Below are 24960 nucleotides of genomic sequence, written 5' to 3' on the forward strand. Positions count from 1 at the left end.
AAAATTATTTTAGAGATTGCTTTATGTTTATTTCTTGTGAAATTTGAAGCTTCAAACAATACTTAATTTTTTATTTATCTAACTAAGCATGTACGAGAAAAAGAATCGTAATTATGAATTATACTGATAAAGCATATTTCAAAAACATGTTATAATAACACAATAAAGTAATCTTTTTTCTTGAAAATGTTAGATGTGTAATTAGTAAACATAAATGTGGTCTCAATTTGAATTTTCAATAATTTATTTTTATCCTGCATAAAGTCTTACTTTTGACTTAAAATCTTTTATTTGATTTCTTAGAATTATAAAAAACAAAAAATTGCTTCTTGTATCAAATGCTTTCATAAATCTTGCATTTCTATGACGATTTGTGCATTCTAGATGACGGGAAACTTCTAACATTTTCCGCAGCGTCGATGCGGAGATAAAAATATAAAGAATGAGACATTTAAATCTCCCATAAAAAAGCCTTCTGTATTCCAACGTGCGACACGTTGGAACGCAGCAATTTGTCGACACTTGATTACGTTCGTGGCTATGTCTGTTCTGAGTCCACTCAGCACGTTTTCTTGCAATTATATGCGAAGTGTAGCCTTTGAGGAAGTAGCAAAATGCTCAATGAAAGTTTCATTTCCGCAAGAAGCAATTTGAACGTAAAAATGACCAGTAATCATTGAAAATTTAGTGTCCTGACGTTATGCATCTCTGTTATGTAGTTAGAGAAAAAAGTTAATTACTTCCTGTATTAAGTTAATTATCCTTACCATTGCAAATTTGTACGAAGATGTATATAAATATAGGTAAGCGGAGTAACTCGACGCATCGTGCGCGCCGGTACGTTTTTTGATGCACTTTCGATACTTGTCAAGTCAGCCGAAGCTTACTGTGCAAGACTAATTTATTTAAGTTCTTTGTACATACGTCTGTAGATATTACTTTATGCTTACGGTCAGAAAAAAATCATATAAAATCAATTCAAGATTATAGATTTAAAAAAATATATAGGAATTAAGTATATTAATTAATTTTATTATCTATTTATTATTTATCATTACTGTGGAAAATCACTGATATGTTTTGGTCATATCGTGAATTATAAAATTTAACAAAAATGATCAACATTTTTTTTTTAAGAAAAAAGCTTATAAAACACTTTAATTGTAAGAAGAAAAAATAGAAAGACAAACTAGATTGAAGGACAAAAGGCTAGTGTGAGCATCGCCTAAGGGAGCTTAATAGAGAAATTACTTATTTCCAGCCATATAATCCGAACACACATATAAGTCAGTCGTAGATAGGTTATATTATTGCGCAGGGATCTATAGAATTTCTCAAACTACTAATGATTATCGTTGGCATTTTTATTTATCGATCTATTGCTGCTGTGAGAATTCTATTGACAATACGAAAAATTGATGTTGATGACAGTATTTGCACGGTTATTAATAGCGAACGTTCAAAGGCTCAGTAACCTCCACGGCTTTATTGCCTTGCGTATATATTGCGCGATGATGTATTAACTTGGGAGCTGTGAAAGTAAAACCCTGTGCTCGCAGAGCTTCATGACAAGTACGACCACGACGTCGCGCTCGGATGATCAGATAAAAAAAAGAAAGAAAAAATCTTGATCACGTAATCACCTGCTGTCGCGTATCGCTTGCTTATTGTCTGCTGTATGCAAAGACATACAAAAATATAATCATTATAATGATATATCTAAAAGATCGTGTTAAAAACGATGTAAACGGTAATTATGTGATTAAATGACAATACAAATCTTTACAAGCCAATTTGAAATTAAAATAAAGATACCTACTTAAAAAAAAAAACAAAATACACATAGTTTAATTTTTTTACTAATTCAATTATAATTTTTAAATATCTACATTGATATGTGATTTCATTCATAATTCCACTAGTTATAAAACAAAAGTTTCTTTTATTATTTCATAAAATTATCTTTTATTATGTTTTTATCGCATCATGTAGAGTCATATAAATTAATCACTTTTTGACGCTGCAGGTTTTAAAAGTATACAATGAGCCCTATATAAAGTAAGTATGTAGGCTTCTGACGTAATGGTACAGCGATAGCATGCGATTGCTGCAAACGTAATAGTTTCCTATGACGGGTGATTCGCAAGAAAAACGATTATGTTAGATCAGATAATCTAGCAAAAAGGGCTCTTCACATGCGTGAGAATAATAATCAATAATTGTCACGGAAACGACAGTCATTAAGGCGATAAAGTATTATGTCAATTTTTCATTCTGAAGAACAGTATCCTTCGTATACATACGTACGTATTCTAAAAATATATAATAGAACTATTATATTTTGAATGTTATTATTACGTGGTATAACAGTCACGCATATCTCCTAACATTTACTCGTCATTAATCTTGTTTCCGAAAACAGAAAACCAAAATAATTGGCACTTTCATCAGTACAAACTGATGTTTACATATATTTATGATGTTACAGATATTTATTTGAAAAAATAAATATAACGTTTCTTCTATTTTTGGGAAAAAGAAGAAAAAAACCTAAATAAATATTTAACATAAATTTTTACAATTTGTAATACATTTTTGTAATTCTACAAAAAAAAGAGATTATTTTTGTGCGAAAATAAAGAATTGACATATTTAATTCAGATTTATTAAAAGATATGTATACTTTTATTTGTACTTTTTTTCTTGCTGCTTTATCTAATGAATGACTTAAATACTTCCTTTTATTATCTTTTTTTTATAATTGGACAACACGTGCGTCAATAAATTACAGGAAGTATGTGGCCTTGAAATCATCCGCCTTAAGTGTTACTTATAATTTACATTTATATGCAAATATTCATAATTTACATTAATATGATGTGTTTGTCGAAGTATTTTGTATGTGAACAACACGCAGTGTACAGAAGCATATTCTATTGTGATAAAATTGATTAGAAGCTATTTAAAATATTAATCTTATTGTATCCGATTAAATTAACAAGACGAAATCGAAGTAATATGATCAAAATTTTTCATATTGCAATCTTTTATGTTTTTCTTCATTTTTTGACAAAAAGATTAAATAGCTTTTATAAAAATGTTTTTAAATAAAAATTAAATAGCTGTTATGAATATAGCTCATAATCCAAATTAAATTAAATTAAACAAAATTAAATTAAGACAATGTCTCTCCTGATTTCGCTCTTATCATTTCGAGATCATTTCATTTCTTTACGAATAAAAAAATCGTTTTATTACATTAGAAATTAAAAAATATATAAATGTTTTTTATATAAAATGTTATGTATAAGACAACCAAAATTATGCTGTAAAAATCCCTTTTTAAGCGCCTAAAATATGCTCTGTGAAATTGAAAAATGCTTCAAAGAAAGAAATATATGCATTTAAAAATTATTTTTTATCGCACAAATTTTCGAATTATTAATTAAGTTTTTTACTTATAATAACAAAGTAAAATGAATTTGATAAAATTTATTTACATTTAAAAAAAATTTAATTAGTCTTACGGGGCATTAAAATTAAACAAATACATATTATTTATTATAGTGACTCGAGAGAGAGAGAGAGAGAGAGAGAGAGAGAGAGAATCTTTGATGTTATGTATTGTATGACACAGAAATATAGAAGATTGAACGTAAAAGCGCAAAATCTTTTTCTCCTTGTGATTTCTCTGACATCACTACGCACCAATGCATCACGGCATGTGGGAATCATTTATTTAATCAATTCCTTTTTCAAAAATATAAAATGTGTTGTAGCATATTTCTGATTGAGAAAAACTTGTTTTAAAAATCCTATTTATTATTAGATCAGAAAAAAAAACTAATCATAAATTTAAATTAGAAAACAATGTGAAATATACAATAAAAATAGATAAAATATGTAAATATTGTGCATGTGTGGGCGAAATATGCAAAAATATGCTCTTATGTGAAATATATAAAAATATGCTCTTATATGTGTGAAATATGAAAAATACTGTAACATATAGGGCTCAAAATGCATAATTTCTTATGAAATAAATTTGTATTTAATTTATTTCTTTATTAGCCAAATAAAAAAAACATGCCCTATACATATTTTGGTTGCCCTAGTTATGTATAATAAACTTAGTGGGCTTAGCAAAGTGGAGTAAACTTAGCAAATCCTGTTAGCAACATTTTTAAATGGAAGAGAAACTACATTGCTTGAGTCTACGTTAATGCGCATAAAATTGTTAACAATTATAACTGTAATTAACGGATGCGAGAAAGTAGCAGTCACATTCTATCACGCTTGATTTTCATCCATTAAGCAACCATGCGTCTCGAGTTCATTTTCAACCATTCGCATAATTAACGTGCGAACAAGTCAGTCAATAATTTATAATTCAAATGTGGAACAACTGCGTCTAGTAACCCAAATAGCACATAACTTTCCTATCTCTACACAAAACTCGTAAATCTAGATCAAATAATGCTCTTTGAGGCATATTTTGTTTTTTATATATGCTGCACGATATTGGAATTCTATATGTAGGTATATTATTTATAAATTTTGTTTATACGATATATGTAATTTATTTTTTTAATACAGTGTTTATCAGCAAACAAACTCTTGAACAACATTTATTTTACTTATGATCTATTTAAAAAAATAATTTGTAACATGTGTTATGAGAGAAAATGTGAGTTATATTACAAAATTAAAATAAAATTTTTTTTAATTGTAAAGATTGATTTCCGTTGCTTGATATTGAAATATGTATATTATATATGTAAATATATATAATAAATTTATAATAAAAAGATCATAATTATTATTGTTCTGACATATTCTATAATAATATAATAACCAATTTGAGTATATTATCTTCTATATGTCAATAATTATTATTTAAAATAACTAATTTTTATTTAAAAATGCGAACAATATGCAATACATGGCAAATGACCAAAAAATATTCTTTTTCTAATCAGTTTTAAATAAATGTATCTCTTATTAAGTATATATTTATTAGGATGTGTTAAAATTCTGATATTTGAGAATAAATATTTCAAAAGAAAACATATTACTAAGAAAACTTAAATGTCTTATCTCTGAATATATATGTATAATGCCTCGTAGCTTGAATCAATAATCCTGCAGAAATAATTATAACTAAAAATATAATATCGCAAAAATTTTTTACATCAAAAGTAAAAAAATGTCTTCTCAGTCTCATAAATGATACATTTGATTATTACACCATCACATTGAAGATGTAACTAAACATCTGTTTTATTATATACTTCATTCGCTAATTTGTTTACTGTTAAACATAAACTTGTGCGGCAAATTTAAATACACTCGATTTTTATCAAATTTTGTTTATATTGCAAAATTTTTTTTAGTTAAACTCGGCCCACTCTAATAAGAGAGAATTGATATGTTGTAATCATATTTTGTGTGTGGCACGTGTAATCATGTTTACGAATAAAAATGTCACTTATGTACATTAATTATCCAAAAAAATGTATAAAACATTCACAAAATCGATTAAGAGTTAATAAAAATAAAATAGGATTTATAATCCTCTTCAAGTTTAAATTAAAAATATATAGCACAATTATTAAAATATATTTTTTTATATATATAAGTATATTTTAACATGTGTGTCTTTGTGTATAAATATGTATATTCTTTAATTATGTGTCACAGTACAATCGCATATTGCTGACATAATGTGATTTTTTATCCCAATATATATTAATAAATAAAGTATCGTAATCGTAATACCATAATCGTTATGATAACATAAAGCGTTTGCAGCGTGACATTTGTTTCCATTATGTCATCGCTATTTTTGAGATTCTGTCAAATTCTGTCTAAAAATGTTTAGTTTCAAGATATAAAACAACATCATCAAGAAAGAATAAAACTTACGATAGCATTTTAATAAAAATAGCATTGATTCAAAATAGTATTAACTAATAATAATGCGCAAAGTAAGAGTAATCTCTAAGATTATGAAACAAATACACTCATAATTATCATTTATAAAATTATATTAAAATATTCTCTCACTTTTTGTATTCTAACTCAGAAAAAAAATTAAAATCCCTTTAATGTAAAATATTTTTAAATCAGAAATGCTTTATGTTCATCAACTGTTTTATTTTCTTTCGAAGAATTTTTTATATCAATCTTATATAATAATTATAATAAAAATATTATAACCTTCAACTTTATTTTAAAATAAATTCAAGGAACAAAATCTTAAAAGACTCACATGGAGGAATTTAAAAAAATTAAATTTAATTTCTACAAAATTTACCGTCACATGTAAAGATTAAAATTGATCAGCGACGTACATGTGCACCGATCGCTCCCGAACAAAAGTGGTACCACATGAGACCGAAATTAGATTTCAGGCTGATGCAGTTTTGGTTCCAAGATATGTTCTTCCTATTTTCACACTGATAATGAGACACGTTCTGGCTAGACACGAATATTCTCACGAGTCAAATCCACATCACTACTATAATGTTCTCCAGTGCAACCAGTAGGTTGAATGAGAAACGTAACACACAATGCGACGTCGTCGATGTCGCGGTGACAACTGAAGGCCCACGTATATAATGCACCGAGGCAAGGCTGAAGAGGCCCCACCAAAGTATTTCCAAGTCGAAGTCGGGAACACCAGGTGTGTCGGAGCGCGTTAAACTGGGGGATCCTATACCGGCAGGTGAGAATAACCATCTGATCTCTGGCCAAGGATGATCATTCGACCGGCAAGGGAAGTCGGTGTTCCGGATCCGCGTTTGTATTTCTCGAACAAACACTTGTTGTAAAAACGAAAAAATAAAATTCGCTAACAATTATTATACGAATACATTTTTATATGTACCTATAAGATTGTGTCTACGTAAAAAAAGACAGGCAAATTTACTTTAACTAACCAAATGACTTGTACATTTTAAATAAGTATAAATAATATTTTTTACATATAATGAGTGCTTTTTTAAATTACATAAATAGTGTTTACAATTCTCTTGACATTTAGAATCTTTTTTTATTCAATTTAAATTAAAAAATTATTTTTAAATGTTAACGTTTATAATTCTTAATTATTTACAGATCTTTCTTTCTTATAAAAAAAATATATATTTACTTAAGTGGAATTAAGTTGTTTTTTTTTTTATGGAAATGATGAGCGCTCATGCGAAAGTTCAAAATTTTTATGTATTTAAATAACTTTCAATAAGCATTCTAAAAAAGTTTAGATATATATATAATCTGTATAGAAATAACATATTTAAATGTGTTTATAGCGTAATGTATTATTTATCAATCTAATATTAATAAAAATTCTTTTTTAGAATTGAGTACCACTGTCGATACTTTCACGTCACTGGATGATTCAGGTCTGATGAAAGAACTAATGGAAAGTAATAAAAGGGTCAAGAAGAAGGGGATTTACTCACTTATTCCTGTCTACCTTGAGCGATTCTCCGTCATTCTATCTTGTCCCTTTCCAAATATTTGTTGCTCTGCTGTTATTCGATTTTACACTTGTGACCGTCTCAATTTCTTTCTTATGATTGTGACATAATGATGACGATAATGATTACAAAATGTTTACAATATGTTCTTTAAACATATTCTAGACAGAACTTTTCTATTCAATCTAGAATCGACTTTTCAATGACGGACGGTTCAGAAAATATTATTTTATTTTTGATAAACCATTCAAATGCAAAGTATATTTTATTCTCTTTCAATCAAAACATACATTCGTCATAGCAGGATTACATTATGATTATTAGCTAATTATATTTAGACAATTGAAATATTGTTATATTTTTCATTTAAAATTGAAATCAAATATTTAAAATGAAAAGAAAGCGTTTGTGTCAAATGTATAAATATTTTTTCATTTAAAAAAATTTATTTAGCATTATATAAATTTAATGAGTCATGTCTAATCGATTCTTTTTCACAAAATTGCTACAGAAGGATTTTTTTCACTTTTTTCTTCGTTTTCTTATTGCGCTGAATGAGTAATACATGACACGACGGGCTTCATCGAAAAGTATATCGTGCGATTTTTCCGACATCATATTTCGCAATGAGAGGTTACCGACAAGAGCGAGAATCTTTTTCGCGCAACTCATTAGCGTAGTAAATTAGTAACTGCAGTTCAACAAGCCTTCTGGCAATCCGAAAGACGGCACAACCGAACTAATACTCGTGAGTGAAGAAGGAATTCTTTATCCCATGTACAGATAATCACTATTTGAGAATTGAAAATTGGCCCCTGGCGCATTCTAAACGGGTCTAATTTAAATAAGTATTTCATAGTTTTTCTTTGAATCAGGAAATCCGCGTTAAACGAAATCTCTTTACAAGAGGATTAACTCGTGACTCCATCATGGATAATTTAAATTACATATTCGCAAAATATTAAGAAAAAATATTAAGAAAAATTCAAGTGCATACCATATATATGTGCATCTATATGGAAGTAATTGTTATTAAATTTCTTCATTTATATCTAATAAAAATAGAATTAAATATTAGAAGTTTCTTATTGTGATAAATCGATTTTTAAAATCCTCAAGAATCATTAAAAATTTCTTACTTAAAGATTTATTTTTGATTTAATGATTTGAAAATTTTAACAAAAACAAAGGACTCTTAATTTCGAAAACAATATATAGAGTATACAGGGCATATAAGAGTCAAATATAAAGATTTATTTTAAAACATGAAAATTCAAACGAGAAATATATATAAAACTCTGTAATTAATTCAAAATTATATTATATGTTTCGGTCTCTTGATTGAGCCCTCTTCAGATATTCGATACAAGATAATACAATTATCTTTCGATACAAGATAATACAATTATCTTTCGAATATCTGAAGAGAGCTCAATCGAGAGACCGAAACATATAATATAATTTTGAATTAATTACAGAGTTTTATATATATTTCTCGTTTGAATTTTCATGTTTTAAAATAAATCTTTATATTTGACTCTTATATGCCCTGTATACTCTCTATATTTTTTTATGATTTGGCTTAATCGGGAAACAAATTGAATTCTTAGGGAAAAACCCGCGGAAAACGTTCTTATGTTTCGCATACCAAATATCTTTCAGTATCGGCGGTTCTTCGAAGGGAAAAAACGGATTCGTTGCGAATACCTGAAGACAAAACCGGTCCCTTCTTAGATGAAATCATCTAAGAAGAAGATATACATATAAAAACCATGACTGACTCAGTCGCAGTAAAGTCTATTTCGATCAGTGACTACTGCATATGGTCCATTTTTAATGCTGATGCTGATATAATGACACACATACCTGCAAGGCGAGACTTCGGATCATCTCACTACTTAATCACGCACATGCAAACTTGCCTCGCCGTGAAAATTAACACTTATGTTAAGATTAAGATTGTATGGGTTTTGAATCCACAGTGTCACAATATTTTTCACAAAGTTTTAGTCGAATACATTAATTTTAAATAAATATGTATACTCGCCGAAAAACCGTCACTGCCTTCTACAAATAGAATAGTCTCACCCAATTTATTGTTAAAACTTCATTTTTAAATTTTTAGAATTCAAATTATATCATTCTGTCGGATTATCTAACTAATTTTTAATTATTTATTTATATTCTTCTAAATTACATACATATACATAAATTGCAGGTAATGATAACTATAGTTAAACTGTAAATATTGCTTATATTGTTTACACTTGTATATTTTTTATATAATAACGAACTACCAAATTTGATATAATTTGTTACAATTTCTTAATCATATATATTTAATATATTTTTATTAAATTCTCTTTTATTGAAACACATAAGTTCCAATTAATATTTTTTAAACTTCCCCTAAACAATATACACTATAAATTCTCAATTCAAGCATGATTTCAGTTATAGCACGCGAATGAGGTAATTAATGATATTATGTATATATAATATAATTGACTGATTTAAAACTATATTACTATGTGTTTTTAATAACAGATAATTGACAACGATAATTTTATTTTTTTAGCGGATGCATATTTTACTACATTTTTATCTCAAAATCTCTATGTTGCTTCATTTAGTCATTTAGTTTAGTAGATGATATAATTTTATATGCTAACGAAAAACAAAAAAGATATTAATTAATACATTACTGTGTAAAAAATGCAAAATTATCATTAGCATATTAATTAATTCACTATATATGCAGATTCGCAATTTTGATTTACAAATGAATTTTTGTACTTTTAAAAAGATAATAAGTTTTCGATTTTGTTGAATATTATAAAATTACGTAAATTAATTTTGTATATGAAAAAGTACGATAATAAAATTAAAATAAAAAATAATTAAATTGGTGTGAAATAATTTTGGCAACATTTAAAAGATTGTAATAATTTCACATAGTAAAAAAATAGATAATTAATAATTGAGAGAATTTCAAAGAAATTATATATAGTCTTAATTTATTACTTATACCTACAATTTTTGTTATATATATTCTTTTTCATTTGGAGAAACCACGTTTATATATATTTTCTAAATCATATAAATTTTATGATACCCGTTCGTAAGGGAATAAAAAAAAATATTAATATAATTATCGATATTTTAGGGATAATTAGAAAACTAACAGAATTTTATATCTAGTGACAAAGATAAATATCCAGTTGGCAGTATTGTGGGGTATTGTGATGAGTGGTCTACAATTTGTGGAATGCGTATGAACGTATACAAACATTCAGGACGCGAGAAACATTGATGAAAATGTGTGGTCGAATTTGTTGGTGAATAGTTTTGTCATTATTTTATTATTAATTATCTTAATTACTGCATGACATGCATAATAGATGAACAAATTAATATATTGTTGCAACTTTTTAATGGTTACCTTGTAACTATATAAATATATTTTATTTATATCAGTTTAATAAAATTAAATTTTGAAATTCACACTGTAGCTTATTTACTGACATGGATTAATGTCAAAAGTTTCTAATTTATATAAATATTTCACAAAATATATTGTAATTTGTAGCTCATTGGACCCTGAAACTTTGTGTTGTGCATGCGGATATAAGGATGCCAATGGTAAACAACATAAATTAGCATGGGCTAAAACTGAATTAAAATATGATCCATCGTATAATATGTGTCCACGAGACATCCTGCCTTGTATAGCATCTGGTTCACATTTTGAAGGAGAAAAAGAGGAAAGGGTTCTTTGTGCTATGACATGGGGGATGATTCCACCTTGGTATCAGGCGAGTTACAATATTAAATCTATAGATATGACATTTGTTATTTGCAATCTTGTCATTTTACGATTAAGTGTGATTAAAATTAATCAATTTTTATAAAATATATTACATGGATGTTTAAGTTATTTATATAAATTATTTGATCAATTTTTCAGGGGGATTATAAGAAACGTCCAAATAAGATAGCCACTCACAACAGTCGTTTGGAAAACATACATTCTTCAACAGTATATTCTCCGTCATTGCAAAAGCAACAAAGATGTATCGTGGTCTGTGAAGGTTTCTACGAATGGAAGCCTGGTACAGATAACAAAGTTCAAAAGCAACCATACTACATATATACAACTCAAGACAAAGATATAAAAGCAGATGATCCTACGACATGGGGTAATGAATTTTCTGAGACAGATGGATGGAAAGGTTTCAAAGTATTAAAACTGGCTGGGATATTTGGAATACATAAAACTGAAGAGGTATTATACATCAGTTTTTTCCTATCTTGTTCCTACAATGATTTTATCAGAAATGTTCAAGATATTATTTAGTTATTATATCTTAGGGGAACATTATACATAGCTGTTCCGTTATTACAAGAGAGAGTAACAAGGTATTATCTTGGCTACATCATCGTATGCCAGTATGTCTAAGCAACGAGGAAGAATGTCAAGTAAGTGCTTACGTAATATTATGTATAATTCGTAGAAAAATACAAGTTTATTATTATCTTATGTAATGTTTTTCTAGGTATGGTTAAGTAAAGATTTATCGACAGACGCGGCAATTAAAACGTTAAATGACATGATATTACAAGAAACTGCACTAAACTGGCATCCGGTATCTGCGATTGTCAATAATGGACTCAATAAAATTATTGATTGTAGAAAAAAGATAAAACCAAAGTAAGTATAGAAACTCATAAAGTTAAAAGTAAACACTTACTGCTTTGTAAAACCGTATATTATAAAAATTTCGTATATTGTTTACCGTTTATCTGTATTATGATAGTAAAATTAAGTAAATTATTAATTTATTGTTATTATATAGGGAGATTGGTCAAGCATCTTTTATGACTTCTTGGCTGCAAAAAGGATCAGCCGCTTCAAATAAAAGAAAAAGCACAGATGATAAAAACATAAGCAAAGAAGACAAGAATATCTCAAAAATTCAGAAAGAAAATTAAAATTTATGAGAAACCGTTGATTAAATATTTATACGTACATAACAATTTATTTTTCTTTGAATATCTAAGATAAAATGTAAGCAGTGTATCTTATGAAGTTTGTATAAATAATTATTAATTTAACTAATTTATATATTTTAATTTTAAATTGATTTAATATAGAAGATATTATTATAGAAATTCAGGAAACAACTATCTCTTTAAAGAATTACATCGCATTATATATTTTTTAAAAATTGTATTTTGGAAATAAAATAACATTTTTAGTAAAATATTCCACGTTTAAAGTTATATTCACATATTTTACCAAATTAATTCCTTCAATAACAATAGAAAACTTTTTCCTTTCATTTAGATGAGGATTTGCTAAGTTTTTCGTTTTTATAAACACAAAGTTATCCAGAACTTACTATTACTTCTAATTTTATTTATAACATAAAATGTATAATTGTGTTTTATACAAATAATTTATAAGTTGCTTTTTTGCATCATATTAACTCAATTCATATTAATAATTTTATCCATATTAACATAATAATGTAAATATTATTTGCTAATACTTACATGGTAATGTAATTAAAGTGTTAATCGAAGAGAGTCTCAAAATCACACAACGAGCAATGTAAGATGAATAATATATTGCGGCATCGAGGAGTGAAATCATCGTTCAATCGGTCCAATTCGCACGTATGACTTGAAGTGGCAGCCTCTGAAAAAAATGTAGATTTACAAATCACTCTAAGAAGAGTAAACATAAAAATTAACACAAAAACACACAAAAATGCAAAAAAAAAATTATTCGCGATAATAGATCTATTCGCGTTGTTTGAAATTCCTAAAAAGTTTTGCATCTAAAATGAGATAAATATATATTTTGGCGTTGAAAAGAGAGAAAGCAAAGATGCTGAATGCAAAAAGTACAGGCAACACGAACAGAGAGAGAGCGCCTGGATTCTTGAAAATAAATATCGCGTATGGAAATGTACGGAACCACTATAGTATATGTTACGTGTATTATAGTTTTTCCTAATTTTTCGTATAAGATACACTTTTTAAGAATTAGGCCCCGAACCTATTTAAGGCTTCCTTAAATTTATCTTCAGATATTCTACGAATTATTTCATTAGGTACTAAAAATCTGAAGATAAATTTAAGAAAACCTTAAATTATAATAAATTATAATAAAAAAAACAAGGCCTGATTATGAATACGGGCATAAGTACTTTATAATTGTTTCATAAAGTATCAATAATTGAAATACCATGATTCAAATGCTTTATCCTCAGAGCGACCATTTTAAACTAGTTAAGTGCCATCTGTAGTTCGTTGTATGTCTCCAAAGAGTCTAGAGACAGTCGGTTGGCAGCGCGTGCGCAGTTTCACGCCTTGCCATCGGCGCTGCTATCGCCATTTGCGCCGCGAGCAGCGAGTTGGTGCACTGCGCAGTCATGCGCAGTGTGCGCACCTTGCCGCAACAGACCATAGGTTACGTGCGTAAGTGCGTGCCTTACGTAGAACCGCTGCGCGCGACTCTTCGTCGTCGTCGTCGTCTCTTTCCGTGTTCTTCCTATGATTCGACAGTGAAAGCCGCTATTCGTTAACGAGGGAGAAATCAGCACATGGCACGTTGACTCCTGGTGACGGGGAGTCGAGTGGCAGGAAAGCTAGAATCGGTTGTGTACGCGTGCAGCGAGCCCAGCCTCTTCGCGAGTGCGTGCGTGCGTGCGTGCTTGGCGTGCGTCGTACGTGTGTTTCATATTTCTACGTCCTGCTAGATCCAAAAAGCGGCGAGCTGACGCCAGGATGACCAGCGGCGAGGAGACGGACAGGAGTGTGATGAACGTCGAAACCGTGTACCACGAGGTCAACTCCAGGAACGGTTGGGCGTCTTTCTATCAGGTGAGAATGGTGAGATGAGAGAGGAAGAACGAGGGTGAAGGAAGGAAGAAGGAAGGAAAGAAAAAGTAACGGAAGGGGCGCGGGTGAGGGAGAAACGGCTCGCGCTTCCGCTCGGCGATAGCTCTTCCGCTCGCTATTTCCGCGTTTTTAAAATCCGTTGTTGCCGGCTGATCCTCGTCACGTATGACGTACCTTCTCGTCGCCACGCGACTTCTTTCTTTCCATCTTCTTGTCCATGGTCTCCTCATCTCGCGTCCCGCGTTATCGCTCTCCCAGAATCTCTTTTTCGCAGCCATCGTTTTCGCATATCGTTAAATGCTCCCGCGTGTCACGTCTGTCACGGTCTGTCAAAAATGTCAAACTCGGCTGAAAAATTGAACATCGCTTTAGATTCCGGCACGCTCCGCGGCCTCATTATCGAGATTCATGGGCATCGCCGGCTCGAACCGCTGGATTTTTTATTGACTTTATTTGTACACGAGCGATGATAACGTCTGATAAAAGAGGGACGCAAATGTCGTATACACGCGGAGACATATAAATATTCTTTTTTTTTTTTTTTCCTAAATAGAGATCCGATTCGGTTTTGCGAATTGTTTCGCGACCACAAAGCGACTTTTGTCGTGCGACGAGGATATGTTTAGAGCGTTTCTTTATATGTCTACGGTCGATAGTAGTTCATGATATTCCGTGCTTCAACACAGACAATAGGCAGTAATACCATTCAATGTCGACACGCGGATTCGCTGAACGTGATACGGCTTCCGCGTTATTGCTGATGCTATCGAAGATTTGAGCGACGCTGAGAGAAACGCGAGTCCGCATGGATTTACGGCTCTAATCGATTTAAACTGCGGAAGGAAAGTGATTTCGCGATAGCCGAGAATCGAGACGATGTTTGTATGACGATGTTATGACATGCGAGTGTATTCAAGGTCAGACTTCCACTTGGAAATACATATTTAGCGATCGCATAATTTCTCCGAAGTGCAACACGAGAAACTTGACTACGCTTGAACGCTTAGAATTTTTCTGATAAGACTATATTCTTGTTAATTGAGGTTTCTTCACGCTACCTACTATGAATAAATTTTGTTTTACGTACATAATTTTTATCTACGTATATAGACGTAATTTTATTGAGACCTTGTCTTTTATATAATAAATATTGCTAATCTAATATAGAATGTGCAGTAAAAGGCTAAAATTTCTTGAAATTTGTTGCACAAATTCAAATATTTTGATTTACATAATTCATATTTCCCAGTAATTTGATTTTCTATTTAGAAATCTTCAGCCAAATGTTTGTTACGAATTTCTGTATCAGATTTGATTTGTTTTATACATATTTTGGAGTAATTATATTGTAAAAAAGATCATATGATTGTGTAATAATCAATTAGTGATTGAACATATATTAAAGAGAGAAAGAGAGAGGGGGGGAGAGGTTCAAAGAGGTTCAATATTATTTAACTTATACTTTAATTTATATTTATTTATTGTTAGTATATACTTTATTTGTAAAAAAAGTGTTTCTTTGTATGCTTACTATTCGTTAATGATTTATATTTTACAGAGCATACGTAGCGAATGTGAAACTTTTGAATATACATGCAATGAATCAAAAAAACCACAGAACAAAAATCTGAATCGCTACAGGGATGTGGCACCATATGATCACACTAGGATTATACTCAAAAGAGGTGTATGTGATTACATTCATGCTAATCTTATACGGGTAAATATATTATGTAAGAAGTAATGTACATATGTAAGCGATTGATAATGGTAAAGTAAATATATTACATGATTTGTACATTAGGTGGATCATGCTGGAAGGCAATATATCCTGACACAAGGACCTTTGCCAAATACTGTTAGTCATTTTTGGTTAATGGTATGGGAGCAAAATAGTAGAGCTGTATTGATGTTAAACAAGATAATCGAAAAGAACCAAATCAAATGTCATCAATATTTTCCATTGGACGATGTAAAACCTACTTTAACGTTCGAAGATGTCAGTATAAAAGTGGATTATATCAGCAAGAAAGAATCGTCAGATTATACTACCAGAACATTACGGTAAAGAAATACATGTATATTATTAACTGTATCACATTTTCCTCAAGATTTGCTTTATAATTAATAATCACATTCTTAATGTTTTTATAAATATTATGACATATTCAATGTTTTTAACGTATCTACAGTATAACGGATTTGGAAAGTAACGATAGTAGAGAAGTCTTACATTTTCATTATACCACTTGGCCAGACTTTGGAGTACCACAACGTCCAACGGCCTTTTTACGTTTCTTGGCAGACATCAGGAAATCAGGAGCGTTAGATCAAAATGTTGGTCCACCCGTTGTTCATTGTTCTGCAGGAATAGGAAGATCGGGAACATTTTGCTTGGTTGATGCATGCCTAGTACTGGTACGTGGAATGTAGCAAACGATTTGCAGGAAACGATTTTGATAATTGTTAACCAAGTGTTATTTAATTGTAGATTGAAAAATACGGTTTAAATGCTCTAAATATACGGCATGAATTGCTGGAAATGAGACGGTCTCGTATGGGTCTGATACAAACACCCGAACAACTTTGTTTTTCATACGCTGCCATCATTCAAGGAGCGAAACAATTGCCACTCGAAAACATGGTAAGTAATTAAAGGTTATTATTTATCGAATAGCTTATAACAATTAATATAGTTTTTTTTCTTAAATTTTTGATATTTTTTTATTGGTATTTTAATAGATAGAGTATTTTTTTTGCAAACAAAATTATTTTGGTAGCAAATTATTGCAATAAAATTTAATCACCGATTCACTATCTTATAACATGCTTTACAGGATATGAACAACGAAACAACTCATGATGAAATAATAACTTATGACGAAATGAATAATAAGAGTAACCATCCATTAGAAAAAGATGACGAACCTCCTCCTCTACCACCTCCTAGAGGAGAGTCTTTAACTCGTAGTATGATGGCAGATCTAAGTCCAGATGGTTCGACTGATAATGGTATCTCTTTTTTTCTTGTTAAGACAAAATGATCTTTATACTATAAGTAGCATTAATAACTAAGAATATGTCAATTATAGATGAAGGTGGACCACCTGATAAACCTCTGCCAAGTGAACCACCGAATCATGTAGAATTATCAGATACAAATCTATCTACATCTATTTCAAATTATGTATGCGAACAAAATGCAGACGATGGCGTAGTACTTGACGAAGGTCTTTCCAATGACGCTGAGAACTCTATTCTAACAAACAATTCTCCGTCCAATTCAGACGCGTGAGTAACGTCTCTTAGTAACAAACGTGTGCGCGAATTATTTAATATTCATCTCAATGATTATGAATTTTGTTCTCTTGAAACAGGAAAGGGGAAGTACGTCGGCGTAAAACGGAAAAAAATGAACGACTAGCTACGCAAATACGCGAGATGAAACGTCGACGGAAGGAGATGGAAGAATGGCAGAAATTCAAGAGGTCATTATTTAACCCTCTTAAAATAAGCTTAGGCATTGGGATCGGTGGGGGTATCATAGCGATCTGTTACTACCTGTACATGCGTAGTTAGATCTGTCGCATTTAAGGAATGTCATACGTACGTATATACACGCATTACCTTTCGAACTATCGATAATATTTCGATGACTTGCAATCGTAGTAAGTTACTCTTAACATAAGATTCTGTTGCGAGGTTTTAATAATCTTAGCTGAAATCTTCGAGAGAGTAACTAAACAAAGGATTTTGTATCATATGATCGGCAGTAAAATCACATCGCCCGCAAACGATACTGTCTCCATTATCGAAAGAATAAGCAATGAGCAAAAGAAATAAAAAACAATAGAAAAGAAATAAAACAATGCTAGAAACCGCAAGATAGTACATTTTTGGACTGCATTGTTATATATTCGAGTAAAAATGGGAATGGATACAGATGAAGACGGAAAAAAGATGGACTTTTGATTTGTATTTTTATATTGTGATTTATTTTATGAATATCTAGAATGTTAGAATATATATCTTCATTTCACAAATCTTTTATTATACACTTTTGCTATCAAGAAAGAATAGTTTATTCCATATATGTGCTTGTAAAAACGTTATTATGAAGTAAATTTTACCACACAATTCTTATAGATAAAATATAAACAAAGAATTGTGTTAACACTTTGACTGCCACAGGGGGGGGGGGGGGGGGTTCATTAAATCTGACCTCGGACGTTATGTAGTTGGCACATAGGTCGACTGGCCAAGTACGATCATTCTCGTAGTAGGCGTCCAGCGATTGCCAAATATGAGTTATCTAGTAGTTGGCCGTTAACGTGTTAACACCCAGATAAGTTACTATTGTAGGTAAAATATTTACTCAAGAACTAGTTATGCAATACTATATCATGATATAATCATATAACTTTATAAATATGATTTGCGTGAATTTCGATCATTCAATTATTTTATTGACTTAGAATTGATAATACGCTCGTATAATGACACACGTGAACACAGAGTGGAAATCATGGATATATAAAGATGAATTAAATGAAGAAACAATTTCATCATTTTGAATAACTTTGACTTTATCATTTCCCGTAAATAGAACATTTTTTAACTAGTTAATTCGATCTTTTCCTTCTTTTGTTACTTAGTTAATATGATGATAAATAAGAAAAAAAGAAAACATTATATTTCTGTGATTTTCGACTAATCGACATTTCTAAATGAATTAAATATGAATGACTTGATGTTAATATTTTATCAAAATCATTTTAGCTTTGAATAAGAAGCTGGAATGAAAGACTTATTTCCAAATCAGCGCTTCATATAATTTATTTTATAATTTAAATTCACATTTTCAAATAATGCAGTTTATGTATTATAAAACTGAAGAAGTTTATAAACTCATAATCTTAATTTTTTTAAATATGGATTCAATGATCTGGAAATAATCTATTCAATTTCTTTAGTAGCGTTAAATGGGTATATTAATGATAGGCGTAGAAAGAACTTGTTAAAGAATTTTATTATAGTTCCATAGATAAATGTTTTTTAATTGTTGATTGGAGTAGATTCTACTGTCTTATGTCAAAGTCATTCGTGAAAATTTAGACTGTGCGCATATGTATAATAACTTCAAAAAAGAGTTTAAAAATATTTCCTATTTATCATGATAATTTTGTTCATATTGCTTGGCTATAAGTAAGATATACTTTTTTCTTATTTGCAATCTTTGTCTTTTTCTTTTTCGTTATAACAGAATGTTACATTATGCAAATCGCTATTTGGGATGATAACATTTGATGAACTCATGCAATTTGTTATCATTCATAAATCCGATTAATTTGATGATAGATTGTAGAATCAATTATTTTACTCTGCAATATAAGACATTCCTGATGCATGGATATTAGCTCCAAATTTCTTACGCTTAAAGATGAAATTATCTTAGATGCTATTATGTAAAAAGATTGAACTCACCATGTTTATGAAGAGAACTTTTGCTGACAAATTATTTTTATTTTCTTTCTGTTATTAAATACTTTACAAAAAGAATGTTACGAATTTTTAGTTTGATATTAAAATTGTTGATAACAGTAAAAAAAAGGACATAAAAGTCTGTTATAAGCAAGCAAAGTGTTATTTTCAAAAATTACTAGTGATCTCCGTGACATTTTCTCGCTTTTAATTTTTCTTTAAATTGAATCCTATTTGTGCATTTATCTCAATATCCTTATTAAACTTCGAAAATTTAGTAATAAAGTTATATCGCGTTAGAGAGGAAAGTTGAGAAGGGTTTACAAACGAAATCTTAGAAAATGTGAATTCCAGTTCATTGCTCAACAGCGTATATTGCAAACTGTGCATTGAGCATTGTGGACAAAGACTGAGTATGTCTGTAATGACTTCTAGGACAAAAGGAGGAGGAAGTAAATGAGCGGTAAAATAACGAAAGTTAAGCCGGCGTATTTCTTAAGTCGAGCTTTTATATAAGCTACTTTGAGAGAAAGACTTGTCAGATCGTGTTCCAATCCAAAGATGAAGCGTGATGAGAATATGTGCGTCGCGACGTCTTGAGAAGATGCGCGTCACTAAAGCGTATTTTTTACTTTTGTACATTAACTATCGTTGGAGCACGATCTTCCAACGAAGTTTTTAGGCACGTCGCACTTGCGCATATCGACGTGCTCAGTAATTATGTAGAACGTTAGAACGTTGCAAAAGAAATTGAATGGAGAACAAAAAGGGAGCGAGCATAATCCACGCGGAACACGATGTCGAAGGGATATGCAGTATTCTATTGTCAACAACACGTTTTAACTTTACGCACTAATATACTATTGTTATCTAATTTTTATCAAGATATTATTTATGTAAGTATATAAAAACCGTAATCTGCGACGATTCGATTAAACGGAAACGACGCAATTAATCTCGTGACGATCGTTATCGTGTCATTGGCGAAACGCACTATAGTGTGGAGATCTTTCAATCGTTCCATGCGCCTTGAAATTGAGCCGAAAACATGTTGAAATTTCGAGGACGGCACGTAGTTTGCATAATTAAAAAAAAAGTCGCAATTATCTATTAGCTGTTTTACGTATGAAAGAATCAGGATGAACGATCGTAGACGCTCATCTCTCTCCTGTTGTTGACGATCGCGCGAAGCTTCCGAAAATGGGACATACATTTATGAAAATTCACAGGTCATGAAAACACGGTGCTAATTTAAAAGAGTTCCAAAACCGATGTGCGCTTCGAAGTACGTGCGTTCGTGCGTGCATGCGTGGATCCGAGATGAGAAACGCGTGTATGAGAGAGTGAATGCGAAGGAACGATGGGAGCAGTCACCGATGTTGATCGTGCAACTTGCTAATCGAAGCATTATTCAAGAAAATGCAAGCACGGTTTTGCATTGACACCAGAAATTGATTTCTCAGATACAATTTTAAAGTAGCTTTTCTCATTTTTACGTTGAAAATATCGTTTTTTGTCAATAATATTAGATATGACAATCTATTTTCATTTTCACACGATATAATTATAAACTTTTGAAAAAGTATCTATGAACTTCACATTCAGCATCGGACAAGGCACGAAAAAACAGATCCAGCGACACAGTCTTTTATACTATTCGTATGCATACAATAGATATAATGTTATACAAACAAAAACACAGAAACATAGCTAAGTGCCTACTCGTACAAACAAGGGGAGGGAAGGGAAATCACAGCGATCGGTGAATAGTGTAACGATTAGCGACTTCTCCCCTTTTTGGAAGAGCATAGTCACCGTGAAAGCGAGTCGTTTTTATTACCCGACAATATATAAGTAGATAATTATCTAGTAAATCTAAGGCTGATTTACTCGAAATGGTACTTTCGAAAGTGCTCCTATTATATTTAAGTAATCGTAAAATATCACTTTTCTCCTTATTAATTTTATTTTTTTTTTGTATTCACAACATTTTTATGAATAACACGTATTTTTTGATAATTAAAAACATAGTTTCTTCAATAAAATCGTCTTTTAATCATAAAAACTATTGGCAAGATATTTCTGGAACGGAACAATTATAATGAAAATAGCAGATTTTTGTAGACTACAATTTTCTCGCCATGTTATTCTATAATATTTTTTTAAATAAAAGATCTTTCGTCTATAGAGAAAGGCCATTTCGAATTGATCAATCTACCATAATCTCCGGATTGCCGAGCGATCATGCATCAGGGTATCGACGGAATGTGAGCGATAATCGAGCTTATTCTCGGATAGAAAAATCGATTTTATATCATTAACTAGGCGCGATTGATCTTGTGCAAGGAAATTTTGACAGCCGCAGGAACTTATGTCTTCAATTTAAAGCAATATTCATGAATCATCGTGGTGATATCGAATGTTTATGATTCGATCGATACGCTTGGCAGCCGGATTAATAATAAGAATCGAGTGTACCCATTAGGCAGATGTAAGAATGGAGACAAAGGAATTTGACGATCCTTGATTCTTAGAAGCGCATCAGCTAGAGCATACATTTTATAAATCATGATGTCGTTTAATCTACATAATGCATTCTTTATACGACGGGGCCTTTTTACAATTACTGACGATTATCAATCGTTGATTATCGACGCGAAAAAACATGGATTTATCTCAATACAAAAAATAGATAATTGTGAGCGTGCTTCTGAAAGGATTAAGACAAAAGTATGTGAAGGTGGAGAAAGCTGTACGCTTGTCCGATTAATAGACCGTCAATTGGGCATTTTATATACGATTGTTTTCATAATTTTTAATTATATTAAAAATTATATAGATAGAAGACAGCGGAATTGCAAGAAGAATTTGTAAAATTTGCTAATGGAATCAAAAATTCTGGCCATACTTTAAAATAATTATATAGAAGAACGTAATTTCTTTTGACGCTGTTTTTATTATACTTGTATATATATTAAAAATTATTTTAAAAATTTAAAGAAGATTTTTAAAAGCGATCAATTAATCGCACAGCGTCGGTAAGGGTAATATCTCTCCCTAGCCCATTCTGCATCCTGCACAACTCGAAGTAGTTAATTACATTTACAATGTATCGTTGTAGAGCTATAGTGTCGAATGGTATTTTAATGTATAGAAAACTGAATGCACAGTAAAAGAAGGGAAACGGAAATTGGAAACATGTGTGAAAGGAAGAATTGGGTAAAAAAAAGAGAATAGGAGTGAAGAGAGGAACGAAGAGCATAACAAGAAATTGTCTCAATTTGCTGCATAAACTATGAGCAAAATTTTACAAATTATTTGAAATTTTATTAAACACTACATTTTTATAATCTCATCAATTTCTTGAACAGTGCAATATACCTATATTTTTTTCTAGGAATATTCTTTTGTTTACAGAAAGCCTGTTCTTTAATATTTATTCGTTACGAATAAGTGTTATTTAGTATGTACTAATATTGGATATCAGATTAGATATTATTTGTTCACAAATAATTAATTGGATTTTAACGATATAAGCAACGTTAAATCGCTGTAATCGTTCCTCTCCTTCATCGAAATTTCATTTATATAAACAAATTACACGGATAGGCACGATGGATGACACATGACGATTTGCATACAATAAAATTATTTATACAGAAGTAATGAAACGGCAAGATCAATGATCTCGCAAATATGCACATACATCAGGCCGATTCGTTCAAAATGATTCCCTCCTGCGAGAACGCTCTTATCGTAGAGGCAGTACTTGGCAGATATTTTACACAATTGGAAGTAGCATTGTGAGAGTAGAATTTTTCACATTATAGATTTTATACATGAATTTAAAACACATATTTCTTACAATTGTGTACTTTTCACCGCGACTTTTATTTTCGCAAAATACATTTCTGCGGATAGTCCGGATTCATGTACTATGGATTCAGGTAATATGTTTTCTTACGAATCATCGACGCAAATAGTAGTAGATCCCAGACAATCATGACAATGGCATTTCGAATTGTTTAACCTGATATACTTTTTTGTTGTATATGCTCAGAAAAACATAGACTTAATTAGAATTAGCGCGGTGAATTATTGTTAAATTGGGTAGGAACATTTTGTTTAGTACGATTTGTTTTAATATCCGTAATGTCTAATGATTTATCAAAAAAATTCAGTGTCTACCAGGAGTTTCGTAAAATCTTAATAAAAATCACAGTGTTTTGGATCTGTCTGCATTTATATTTTATTTGTAAATAGCGTTCAATTTTGGTTTTTAAATAATGTTGAAAATTGACGACTCTTGGTACGCATATTATTCTCCAATTAGATTAGTTTCTTGGCAACAGTAACAGCTGTACTAATATCAATATAATTGAGTGAATATTTTGGGTGTTACTTTGAATTAGTCACGAATCTGATTTTTATTATGTGAATTACTGATAGATGGTAATAGTACATCAGTTATTGATATCTTTCTCTATCTCAGAGTTGATTAGATCGTTTATTTCGAAAATTGTATAAACATAATATAGATACTAAAATTGCATAAAAGCAATCTTGATAACTTCATCAATTCTTGATATTGAAGAATCTAAGTTACACTATTTTCGAAATAAACACCTTGATTCACGACCCTGATTCTGTCCTACCTTGCAATCTAGATTTTGAAATTCTCAAATTATATAAACCCCGACATATTTACATATATGTTCATAAGCGATGCGAATCATACAGTCCCCTTCGTGTTATCACCTAGCGCAAATTATTTTACCCTCGTTTTTCGTCTCGTATTTAGTCTTTCACATCCAGCTAAAGCCCTTAGAGATCCTTATCTGATAATTTCTTTCAGATCAAAAAGCGAAACTACCGAAAGCGGCGAATCTGTGCACGAGGAAGCTGAGTCCACCATCTAAATTGAAAGAAAAAAAATTCAGAAAAAACCGTCCTTCCATAGAATAATTATCCTGTTGTGTGCCTTGTCACATTTTAAAGGAAACCATGCTAGAGAATCTGTTTTAGTACAATAAAAATACTTAATAAAGAAAAATAAATAAATCAGACTGTTTGCTACACAGAAATA

At 30.5% G+C, this 24960-nt stretch overlaps 2 protein-coding genes across 5 annotated transcripts in view; one reads left to right on the forward strand and one right to left on the reverse strand.

The window, feature by feature from the left end:
- The window catches only part of LOC108720329 (uncharacterized), a 28079-nt gene extending 14958 nt beyond the window's left edge, over positions 1-13121 (reverse strand). The window contains exon 1 of one of the 3 annotated variants that reach the window (XM_018444310.1): positions 13041-13121. The gene's annotated coding sequence lies outside the window, so the exon portion shown is untranslated. Of the gene's footprint in view, positions 1-6316; positions 6718-13040 lie in introns of those variants that run through there. The other 2 variants (XM_018444284.1, XM_018444301.1) reach the window with 2 other exon arrangements.
- Positions 10736-24809, forward strand: LOC108720318 (tyrosine-protein phosphatase non-receptor type 1). 2 transcript variants are annotated; one of them, XM_018444270.1, is made up of 14 exons: positions 10736-10822; positions 11074-11299; positions 11452-11769; positions 11856-11963; positions 12041-12195; positions 12341-12432; positions 14427-14458; positions 15952-16113; positions 16198-16457; positions 16586-16811; positions 16885-17037; positions 17231-17405; positions 17486-17684; positions 17771-18348. In XM_018444270.1, the coding sequence occupies exons 1-14, from the start codon at positions 10797-10799 to the stop codon at positions 17970-17972; spliced, it is 2334 nt and encodes a 777-aa protein (XP_018299772.1). In that variant the 5' UTR covers positions 10736-10796; the 3' UTR covers positions 17973-18348. The 2 variants fall into 2 exon arrangements, with proteins under 2 accessions (XP_018299772.1, XP_018299763.1); XM_018444261.1 differs by lacking the exons at positions 10736-10822; positions 11074-11299; positions 11452-11769; ... (2 more) ...; positions 12341-12432; positions 14427-14458 and adding exons at positions 14280-14375; positions 24730-24809 and having other exon boundaries at positions 17771-17881.
- Positions 24810-24960: the final 151 nt, after the last annotated feature.

Source organism: Mycetomoellerius zeteki, unplaced genomic scaffold (genome assembly GCF_001594055.1).
Source record: "Mycetomoellerius zeteki isolate Tzet28-1 unplaced genomic scaffold, Tzet1.0 scaffold102, whole genome shotgun sequence".
Classification (NCBI taxonomy): domain Eukaryota; kingdom Metazoa; phylum Arthropoda; class Insecta; order Hymenoptera; family Formicidae; genus Mycetomoellerius; species Mycetomoellerius zeteki.